This window comes from Schistocerca americana, chromosome 10, assembly GCF_021461395.2.
Source record: "Schistocerca americana isolate TAMUIC-IGC-003095 chromosome 10, iqSchAmer2.1, whole genome shotgun sequence".
In the NCBI taxonomy this organism is placed as follows: domain Eukaryota; kingdom Metazoa; phylum Arthropoda; class Insecta; order Orthoptera; family Acrididae; genus Schistocerca; species Schistocerca americana.
The window spans coordinates 196,858,058-196,869,897 of NC_060128.1; the positions used below are offsets into that span (position 1 = coordinate 196,858,058).

Genomic DNA, 11,840 nt, shown 5'->3' on the forward strand with positions numbered 1-11,840 from the left:
GCTGGTACGGCGAGGCGAGGCTGGCGGATGGCGAGATAAGGCGGCGGGCGCGCGTGTGTGTCCAGGATCCGCGTCCCGTCACCCGTCACCCGCTCCAGCCCGCTATAGCTCCAGTTCCAGCTGGAGCGCGGCGCCGCCACCAAGGCTGACCTTGCCACCCCGCCCCGTCCCGCCCCACCCCACCAGGCCACACCCCGGCGAAAGCGCGGCCGCCCCGCGCCGGCCCGGGGTATAAAGCGGGCGGCCGCTCCCTGTCTGGTCACAGCAGTCCCCACAGTCTGGGAAACAGCCGTCTACACTCACTCTCCAGACATGAGGACATCTGTGAGTATACCGCACTACCACACACTACACTCCTAACTTCTGGCTTCCATCGCCTTACCTACACCTTCTTCACTCACTTCATCAACTACTTCAACTACACCATACCACTATAGTCTTTAACTTCTAGCTTCCTCTTATTTTCTTCCTCATCAACCCTAACACCAGTTTCCTACCTAACCGTCTTCTGACTTCCATAAATCTTCTCATCTACTCTAATTTTACCACACTTTTGAATCCCTATCTTCTCTTCATCAACTATGACTACACCATTATACTACAGCCTCTACTTACCAAACCTTACTGTAGCTATGCTTTCTGTGATTGCACTGAATTATTTCCAGCACTTCAGAATGCTTCATCATTTGCTCCACCTCTAGTGGTGCATGCGTCAATGTACATATTGACATCCCACTTCAGGAACCCCCTTGTTTTTCTTGCTGTTGTAGTCTGACGAATTTTGCACTGCTCTCCACAATCTATTCTGTGCAACTCTCTTCATCTCTGGATAACTACTACACATTTTATTACTGTATTCGAGCTTTGGTCTCCCTTTATCATTTTTACCCCTCTGCACTTCACCCCACTGTCTATTCAGCTGCTACCCGGCACCTCAGTACTTGACCCATAGACCCATTCTATGTTTCACTCTTGTGCCACAGTGCTTTTCTCTTCCCAGTTCTATTCAGCACTTTTTCATTAGTTTCATTTCAAAAACTCGTGTTCTGACCTTGTTCTTACTGTTTATTGCTCAGGTATCACTTCCGGACACTCTGGACAAATATTTCCTGAAGAGACACCGCAAACTTTATATTTCACATTAATACATTTCTCTGTTTTCAGAAACGCTTGTTTCACTATTGCCAGTCTACATTTCATATCCTTATTACTTCTGCCGTCCTTTACTACTGAAGTAGCAAAACTTGTCTTCTGCATTTAATATTTTATTTCCTAATCTAATCACCCGATTGAATTCAACGAGACTGTAGTACCGTACTCGGCATCTACAAAGTTGACTCATCATTCTTGTGCAATGCACAACTTCTATTTCTTTCATCATCGCGTTTTCTAGTTAATGATTGCCTGAATTTTTTTCTCTCACTCATTCTGAACTTTTTCTCCTGTGTTTTATTTTTCTTGGAGAACTACTTCCTTTAGCAATTTAACGCATGCGTAAAACTGAGACACTTGAGCTTGGCGATACACCAAATTTCAGGGGGCCTGCTGGCTCAGTGCTTTTAGTTTTGGAAGATATCTCGCTGCACCTTAAGGCGAGTTCTGTTAGGCCGTACGTGGTGGACATTCCACCTCAAATGTCTGCACGCGGTTCAGTTATAATTTAGGATATTTCCAGAGGAATACGGCAATCGGAGTTTGTTAACTGACTTCAGTTCCTGACAAAGATCGAAAGCAGTAGAATGACCTTCAGTGCGTCTTTATCCATCGACCAGAACAGTCATCTAGCACACACGCAGTGTGCCACTTTTTTCCAAGGGAAGTAATACAAAAAAAAAAGTTATTTTTACGATATTTCTCGTCGATATCTACGGCTTCTGGACAGCTTCGCTGTTTTCTAGAAGCAAAATCATCGACGTAGATTATGTTTCTTTGAGATGTATATAGCAGAAGTTGGCAGTACAAAGAGACAAGTTGAGAGGGTTTCACTCATTGCGTGGTGCTTCTTGCGAACGGTTCAAGATGTACGGAACACGTTCGCCAGAATTACGGCATATGCTTAACGTGATAAATTTCCACAGAAGTATACTGAACTCCGTCGACCGAAAGGTACTGTGTATATTAGTAGGGCGATGTTTGCGAACAGGCTGCGACTACGGAAACAGGCCCACTGCTGCCACCTCTCTGGGTGTGCCTGAGACAGACCCCCCTCCAGCGATCTGAGGAATCGCCTGCCCACCGCAGTCGGTGTGCATTACGGCGGGGTGCACCGGTTCCTTCTCCAGGCGCAGGTAATGCAGTCATAAACGCACGGGCGATCGGATTCCGTATCTCGCCGTCGCCCCCTCCCCTCCCCCTGCCCCCATCTCCGGTTTAAAATACCGCGCACCTCATGCAGACACTTTCTCTGCGAAATTTCGTCTCAGATTAATGTGAGTTCACAACGAAACGTGCCTCTGAATAACTGTCAGCTTCCGAAACGACGTGAAAGGCAAACAGTAAGATCGTATGTCTGCGTGCTGAGTTATCAAATGTAGCAGCAGCTCCAACATAAATGCAAGAAGTTGAAAAACACACCTTATGTCGTTTTAGCACGCGGTTGTCTTCGGATGACTTCAAGGCTTCGACGAAAGTCAGCAGCGAACTGGGGCAACTTTGTTGTAATTTATGTTTCATTTGGCCTCCGGCAATCGTCCGCAATTTAGCCAGCCAAAACGCACAGGCATTGACGAAATATCTTTTTGTGGAACACACTGTTTGACAAGTGTAATGTAAAATTGACAAAAAGGCTAGATTACCAAAGGCCTTTCGGCCAGCCAAAACAACAAATGTTGGTTGAAATTAATTGAAAACAGTAGTTGAACGACCAGTACAGGATGGAAGTGCTGATTTATCAAGGACAATTATTCTTGAACACTACTAGAGTGTTTGGGATCGCCATCAGATCGGATTAAAGGAAGAAACCGAAGGAATTCAGAGGTGCTCTGCTAGATTTGTTAGCGGTAGGTTTGATCAACACGCGGTTATTACGGAAGTCCTCCGTGAACAAAAATGGGAATCCCTGGCGGGAACACGGCGTCCCTTTCGTGAAATACTGCTGAGGCAGTTTGTAGTACAGACGTCTGCCACAGAATGCAGAACGATCCGACTACCGCCATCACACGCGTCGTGTGAGGACCGAGAAGACAAGATAAACGAGGGAACCATACAGGCAATCTTTCTTCTGCCGCATCATTTGTGAGTGGGACAGGGAAGGAAACGACTAGCAGTAGTACAAGTACCCTCTGCCGTGCACCGTATGGTGTCTTGGGGAGTATGTACCTACATGTAGATGCAAACGAAAACACAAAAAACGAGCAAGAAGCAAACACTGCAATTACTTGCTGGCCGTTGTTGCAAATCGCGTCACGATACTCACCTACATTACGACCGTTAAAATACAGAGTATCGATACCTTACAGGTAGTGTTAAAATTTATCGTGCCACTTTTGGAAAGATTTCAAAACAGAAAGTACTGGAGCTCCTTGTACCTTTGTCATTTAGAATGTTCTCGACTTTTTTAACTGCGCAAAAGGACGTCTAGCTCTTCAGTCGGCTTCCTCTTTCCTGTATGTGTCTGTACCACTTCAGAATTTTCACCCAAAATGGTCAGAGGCCGACCAGTGCCTCGAATGTGGTTGGCTGCTGAATATCTGTTGAACAGTTAATTGTACGTGGTCGAGCCAGAAGTCTAATAGCCCACTGATTACGTAACGACGACAACCTCGCTTCTAGCTACAATGGGAAAAACCTCAATCCTGCTTTCCCGTACTGAGAAATGGGTCGCCAAATTAACAACGTGAAAGGCGACGTGTGTGCTGCGGCGTGGTGTGCGCATAACGGAGCCCGGGAACGTGAGTACAGAGTCGCAGCCGTGACAGACGTGGGCAGCGGCTCGTGTCGGCGGTGATCGGAAAGGCGCGATCCAGTTAAGCAGCCGTCTATCTGAGCCGCCGATCTGCCGCGCTGCGGGGAGACTGGGGGACCTTCGGTCGTGGAATGTCCGCGAATGGGCCGCGGGAAACGACTCCAGTTCCCGGGGCGGTGAGCGGCCCGCCGAAGGTTCCAGCACCCCCCCCCCCCCCCCACCGTCTCCAGTTGACAGAACGTGGATAATTGCTGCGCCCTTCCCTCGCCAATTCCCAGCCCTGGGTGGGATTAACTTAGCGGGGTCGAAGTGAGCGAAATGTCGCCCTTGCGTCGTAGAAAGCAGAGAACATACCGGAAAAAGTAGTCCGTGCGAAACCCAAATCGCGCTATACAAACACGCACAGTTTTGTCAAGTACCTGGGTTAGCGTTAACTTGGCGCTTGTAAACACCCGATGGTTCAAATGCTTCTGAGCACTACGGGACTTAAGATCTGAGCTCATCAGTCCCCTAGACTTAGAAACAAATCTAACTAACCTACGGACATCACACACATCCATGCCCGAGGCAGGTTCAAATGGCTCTGAGCACTATGGGACTTAACTTCTGTGGTCATCAGTCCCCTAGAACTTAGAGCTACTTAAACCTAACTAACCTAAGGACATCACACACATCTATGCCCGAGGCAGGATTCGAACCTGCGACCGCAGCAGTCGCGCGGTTCCGGACTGAGCACCTTAACCGCGAGACCACCGCGGCCGGCTCCCGAGGCAGGATTCAAACCTGCGACCGTAGCAGCAGTGCGGTTCCGGACTGAAGCGCCTAGAACCGCTCGGGCACAGCGGCCGGCTACACCCGTAGGATGTTGGATTCAGTAACACATAGTCGCCACCTAAGGTACTAACCGTCAAGTCTGGCTACTGCTCGAAACTGCAACAGCCTCGAACACTTTTTAATTTTTTTATTATTTTTTTTTATAGACAGGTCTTGGCAAGTGATGCTGAATGGAGAGTTATTTACACACGGAAATTAATATCTGGCGTGTCCTGGGGAAGTGTGATAGGACCATTGCACAGTTCACGTTGTACATTGATGACTGAACAGATAGTATTCGTAGTAATCTCGATCTTCTCACGCATGTCTATAAGAAGTTGTATCATATGTAGAAAAGCGGAAGTAATATGAAGTTACAGGTTGACATAATATTGGCCCGATGGAAAGCATAATTAGTTCTTGGTATTACGGATAATCAATCTTGCAGATTAAGGTACGCAAAACCTGTACAAATCTTTGAGGACACGAATAACGTGCTACAACCGCAGTCAGTAATGTCTGGAAATAACAATGCGTAGAGAAGTTCAGAAGAAAGATCACGTAATCACAGTTGTGGGTAAAGTAAATGGAGGATTCTACAACTTTCTTAAGATGCTGTAAAAATGGAGTTTGTCTGCGACAGAGGTTTCTTTGGAAACACTTGGGCGACCAACACTAGAATACTGTGTGGGATCAGTTCCAGATCGGCCTGACTGAGTGCGAACAAAGAAGGGAGGGCACTCTGCAGTTGTCCGCTGTGTCTTCTGTAGTACCAACCACAGACTGCACGCGCCAGTGCAGTGACGCTGAAGGCAGATTTAGAGCTAGCAAGAGGTATGTGAATGGGCAGGTGGCCGCTCTCTTCCGAGCACAAATGTTCTCTTCTCAACAAGAGGGTGGCCTCAAAATGCGGCAGTGTACGACGCACTCGAACGAAAAAGTAAAACACAACGAAGTAGACACGGTATAAAGTTTCAGTGTCACAGAGAGACGAGACTATTGCTTTATTAGAGAGGCAGCAACCCTTATAGCTCCACGGATTTTTCTGTTTCACTTACCACTTCTTTCACGTCCGGCAATTACGTCGTTACGTGAAAAATGTCGAATTGCTCCACGGTTCAGGATTCACGCTAAACTGTAGGTCCTCCTATAATTGTGTGGGTAAATCGGTGGAGATGTCAGTCGAAAGCAACGCGCCTGGTGAAACAGCGTGGCGTTGAAACCAGTCTTCTTGCTGATGACAGCTTTACTTGCTAGCTACAAAGTCCTTGACGTCGTAGTTCAAGAGAGCTATAAAGTGTTCGACTCGACGGGTTATTTCATCAGCTTCTGGCAATGAAGTGTTACTTTCAGATAAGTTCTGCACCAGAAACTTTACGGCGTACATTTTGTTGCAGCTAAGACATTCTGCAGTCCAGGACGTGATTCTTAGCCACAAACTTGACAGCTACATTGCGATCATGTCTGTCCGAGTGACGCACGTGCCATCCGCAATTAGAATCATTTTTTTAAGCTACCTGCTACGTTTAGCATCCGTTCTTTATTGTGTACCATGTACAACAGCAAGTACAGAACAGAGCTTCCGCCCTTTACGGCAGTTCAGTCAGATAGAATTTTTTTTCTGTCTGCTGCCGCTAGAATACAACGCTCTGCCTTTCAGTTGCTAGACAGGGCAGAAACAACTGTACAGCCTTTGTGGTAGCCCGCCACTTGTCACTAGCCCCACATTCCCTACGAAGGCCACACGGTTCGCCACAATCCCCCGCTGCTCTGTCAACTACTTGTCGCAGCGGGTCCGTCTTTATCGTGGCGCAGCGGGCGGCTCGCTTAAGGCTCCGGGAAAGTGCAGAGTGGCGCGTTTCATTGACAAGCCGTAGCGGATCTGGCCGGCAGGCGGCGGAGAAGAATGGGAGGCGGGAACAAGACAAGCGACCGGCAGCTAGCTGCGCGCCCTTGACATCTGGACAGCTCAGCTCGCTACTGTGTGATTCAGCGGGTAGCGGTTAGCGGCGGAGCCACGTGCCCGCAGTACAATCCCTTGTTCTTCAGCCGTTTGTTTTTCTTTACCATCTGCCCGCTCCGACCTCGCAGTAGCCAAGATACTCCAGGCACGCGCCGTGCATCGGCTGACTGTTGCCATTTAACAGCGTGGTTCCGGCATTCGGAGCAACTGGGCTAGCTCACGTGACAAGCTGCAGCCGCGTTCAGTTCCAAAGTGGGGCAAGTTGTGCCTTGTATCAATCAGTCTCTCCTTTTATAAGAGGTACATTGAAATTACTTGCTAGCTGAATTCAGCTGCGTTCCACACACAACAGACAACAGGTTTTAATGCAGCCACTGTGGGCAGAACGCTATTTTGCCAGCTGCGGGATACTACTGTCAAAAGTGACGCGAACACGGCCCTGTAATAGGAATGCTTGACTTTACTAAGAATGCTTTGTTGTGGCGCATTTGGAACGGTGGACAGTTGCGCTCTGCACAGAGTAACTCAGTTCCGAGCCGTTATGTACCAAGTAACGAGTCATTCTAAACATGTTACTTCATATTTCTAAGACCCACGGTCTCCGCTGGACTTCAGAGCTGCGAAACCAGTGATGTACGGCGTTCTACGGCGAAAAATACCAATTTTATCCCATTAGCACTTTAATTTCGCAAAATCCTTTCTTGGTGAGCGTCTATGTGACCCAAAAATGGTTACATGAAAATTTAATGTCTCCGAGCCAAGTCGTGTACATTGAATGTTATTCTTACAAACTCTATCGCTGAAACTATATTATATTCAGGGTGTCTCAAAACCTTTTGATTAAATTGAAACATGTGACAGTCTGTCCACAACCGATTATACTGAGATAGGAAACCAGCGGTCGGAAACACACATTTATTATGTTGTGCAGATATACAGCGTACAGCGCATAACAACAACGTAGCTCATAGTAACTGTTCAAAGGCGACGATCGCCAGTCGCAGTGCATGTACTGCAACGGCGTATCAAGTTTGGCCGCACTCTCTCAAACATACCTGGTGTGTCTTGTAGTAGGAGACGGGCAGATCAGACCCTAGCAACTAGGTGTTTATATGTTTCTACGCGGGTTTCCTAAACCAACATCTTGACGTAATCCGAGAGGAAAAAAAAAAAAAAAAAAATCACGAAATGTGAGATACAGCGATCGCCCTGCCCACGGGACAGGGCCTCCCCTTCCTGTCCAACAGTGAGGATACGCAGAATGAGATTTTTCACTCTGCAGCGGAGTGTGCGCTGATATGAAACTTCCTGGCAGAAGGCGAGTTTGGAAGGTAGGAGGCGAGGTACTGGCAGAAGTGAAGCTGTGAGGACGGGCCGTGAGTCGTGCTTGGGTAGCTCAGTTGGTAGAGCACTTGCCCGCGAAAGGTAAAGGTCCCGAGTTCGAGTCTCGGTCCGGCACACAGTTTTAATCTGCCAGGAAGTTTCAGTGAGGATACGTGTTGCTCAGGTGTTCACGGACATATTCATCGAAGTGGACTGGTGCACCATCGTGCTGAAACCACGCCCTTGAACGGACAACAAGTAGTACAAGTCTCCAAGAACTGCCTTTTCAATACATGCATCTGAGACTGGCGGTTGTCACATTGATCAATCAATATGGGCTTCGTTGTTGTTATGCGGTGTACGCCGTGTGTGTCCATAACGCAATAGATGTGCATTGTCGACCACTGCGTCACTGTCTCAATACAGTCGGTTGTGGTCCCACTATCACTGTTAGAGCACCCTGTGTACACAAACAGTATTACTACGGCTGTCAGCTGGAGCCTGCGACAAGCAGTCGGCGTGGCTGACGCGCGCGCTCTCTTGTGCCCGCAGGTGGTCTTCGGGCTGTTGGCCCTCTTCCTGGTGTCGGCCCTCGCGGAGGAGGAGAGCAAGGCGGCTGCCCCCGCGCCGGAGGCGGACAAGAAGCAGGCGAAGCGCGGCCTCTTCGACCTGGGCTACGGCCACTACGCGCCGGCGCACGCCCCGCACGTGGTGCACGTGCCGCAGCCGCACCCCGTGCCCTACCCGGTGGACCGGCCCGTGCCGCACCCGGTGCCCGTCCCCGTGGACCGCCCCTACCCCGTGCAGGTGCCCGTGGACCGCCCCTACCCGGTGCAGGTGCCCGTCGACCGCCCCGTGCCCGTGCCCTACAAGGTGCCGGTGCACGTGCCGCAGCCCTACCCCGTCGAGGTGAAGGTGCCCGTCGACAGGCCCGTGCCCTACCCCGTGCCCGTCAGGGTGAGTACCGCACAGCGGCAGCAGCACCGGCAGCCCTGGCTGGCGCCAGCCCCGACTGACACCGCGCCGCCTTCTTCTTCTTCTTCCGCAGGTGGAGGTGCCCGTGGACCGCCCCTACCCGGTTGAGGTGAAGGTGCCCGTGGACCGGCCGGTGCCCGTGCACGTGCCGCAGCCCTACCCCGTGGACCGGCCCGTGCCCGTGCCCGTGCCCGTCGACCGCCCCTACCCGGTGCACGTGAAGGTGCCCGTCGACCGCCCCGTCCCCTACCCCGTGCCCAAGCCCTACCCCGTGGCCGTGGACCGGCCCGTGCCCTACCCCGTCCAGAAGCCCGTGCCCTATCCCGTCGACCGCCCCGTCCCCCACCCCGTGCCCGTGCCCGTCGACCGCCCCGTGCCCGTCGCCGTGCCCAGGCCCTACCCCGTCCACGTCGACAGGCCCGTTCCCGTGCCCGTCGACCGACCTGTCCCCGTCCCTGTCAAGGTAAGCCCTCTGTCTGCTCTACTATCTTTCCTATTGTAAGTTCCACAGTACTTGTGTTCCTCTGCTCACCTGGTGCTCCACTTACAGCCCAGCCCTTCAGAGAGACACTTGTTGCTAGTTGCTTTGTCACTTGACATCGCGTCATTCACAAAGTAGTGAGAAACACTGTGTTTCTTTCCTCTAGATTTTTTTAAATGGTTCAAATGGTTCTGAGCACTATGGGACTTACCTTCTAAGGTCATCAAATGGTTCAAATGGCTCTGAGCACTATGGGACTTAACTTCTGAGGTCATCAGTCCCCTAAAACTTAGAACTACTTAAACCTAACTAACCTAAAGATATCACACACATCCATGCCCGAGGCAGGATTCGAACCTGCGACCGTAGCAGTCACGCGGTTCCAGACTGCAGCGCCTACAACCGCTCGGCCTCTCCAGCCGGCCAAAAAAATGTTCAAATGTGTGTGAAATCTTATGGGACTTAACTGCTAAGGTCATCAGTCCGTAACCTTACACACCACTTAACCTAAATTATCCTAAGGACAAACACACACACACACACACACACCCATGGCCGAGGGAGGACTCGAACCTCCACCGGGACCAGCCGCACAGTCCATGACTGCAGCGCCTTAGACCGCTGTACTAATCACGCGCGGCTCCATTTTTACAGCTCAGCCCTTCAGAGAGACACTCGTTGCTACTCGCTTTGTCACTTGACATCGTGTCATTCACAAAAAAGTCAGAAACACTGTGTTTATTTCCTCTAGAAGCAAATGCTTTTGTACAGTTCCAAGAGTAACAGCAGTCCACTTTTTCCAGTCACTTTTAAGACGATTGCAGTGTGAAATAGCACGACTATTCCCTAAATTATTAGACTGTAACTGATATTCGTATAGCCGAGTCACCAAGCAGCCAAGACCACCTGCCACTTGACTTATTTCACCAATGGATTTATAACAGTTTCCCATCACCGATGCTAAATTCTGAAACATTCTGAATGGTCAGAGCACTGACACCGCATTAAATATCGCGATTCTCAGAAAAACTACCGATGCTGAACACAGCCTCACAAGAAAACATACGATCATGCTCAATGGAACATGTCTGTCTACAGCAATTCTGTCATGAAAGTAGCCACTGAGATCAGGATGTTGAGTATCAGCTTTCACTGGGACAGTGCACAGGAGTAAGCACTCGATGGTACAAAGTCTACAGAGAATGAAGCTATCTGCCATATAACACAATTAATACTGATACTAATGTTACTCTATCACTGACATTGACACAGTCGGTAGTAGCTTCCATAGTTTCATGAAATTTCGACGAAATACGTACGAAAGTTCCACACAGGTTATTACTACGACAGGTAACTCCTCACGATGATGACAGAGGATGTCGCTGAAAGCTCAACCATACAAACAAGCCTGACATGGGAATACAACTGGGTAACATTTATCCACTTTGAATATCTGTTTCAATGAGTCTCTGTGTATTTGTTTGTATATGTCAGGTGTACCACACACATATGCACCAACATTTGTCCTTTCCCAGTTTCTTCAGTCAGCAGTCACCCAGTTGAAGGCCTGTTGTTTCGACACTGGCTCCCGTCGTCAGGAGTCGGTATGTGACGGACTCGCACCTGTTGCAGGTCCCCGTGCCGGTGCACCCAGCGCCCGCCCACCTGCCGTACCACGGCTGAGCCGCAGCGCAGCCTGACCGACCCGGCAGTCAGCTGACCGCGCTGGGTGACCGCCCAGCCGCGGCAGCCAGCTGACACGACACCCCCCGGCAGTCGCCCTGGCCGCGGCACGACCACCACCCGATCACACACACACACACCACACACATCCGCCCTGCTCTCCGCCGCCGCATTCTCTCTCTCCTCTCACTCCTTCACTCTTCGCCTCTCTCTCTCTCTCTTTCCTTTTACTTCACTGACGTGCACTCTTCTGCGTCATTACTTTATATCTATACGCAATAATACTACATTATTGTTATTATCGTACATAAATATTTATAATGTTGATGACGTATCAAGAGTTTTGTAATGTATTTTGCAACAATATTTTTTTAGAATAAAATAGATTGTTTTGCAAAAAAGTAAACGCCTACTTACTTTAACCACAATCCTCCTCCCCCATCCTCCGTATATTGTGTTGTTGTTGTGGTCTTCAGTCCAAAGACTGGTTCGATGCAGTTCTCCACGTTACTCTATCCTGTGCAAACTAAATCGCTGAGTAACGACTGGAATCGACATCCACTCGAACCTGCTAACTGCATTCAAGCCTTGGTGTCAAGTTTTACCCCCTCGCACACTTCCCTCCATTACCAAATTGATTACTCCTAGATGCTCCAGGATATGTTCTACCTATAAACACGATTTATTCCCACAATCTT

The 11,840-nt window shown here is 49.7% G+C and overlaps 1 protein-coding gene across 1 annotated transcript; it reads left to right on the plus strand.

The window, feature by feature from the left end:
* The first annotated feature begins 274 nt into the window (after positions 1–274).
* On the plus strand, positions 275–11,522 carry LOC124552573 (anther-specific proline-rich protein APG-like). Its single transcript, XM_047126896.1, has 4 exons — positions 275–324; positions 8,556–8,960; positions 9,052–9,441; positions 11,092–11,522. The coding sequence occupies exons 1-4, from the start codon at positions 313–315 to the stop codon at positions 11,140–11,142; spliced, it is 858 nt and encodes a 285-aa protein (XP_046982852.1). The 5' UTR covers positions 275–312; the 3' UTR covers positions 11,143–11,522.
* The last annotated feature ends 318 nt before the right edge of the window (positions 11,523–11,840 follow it).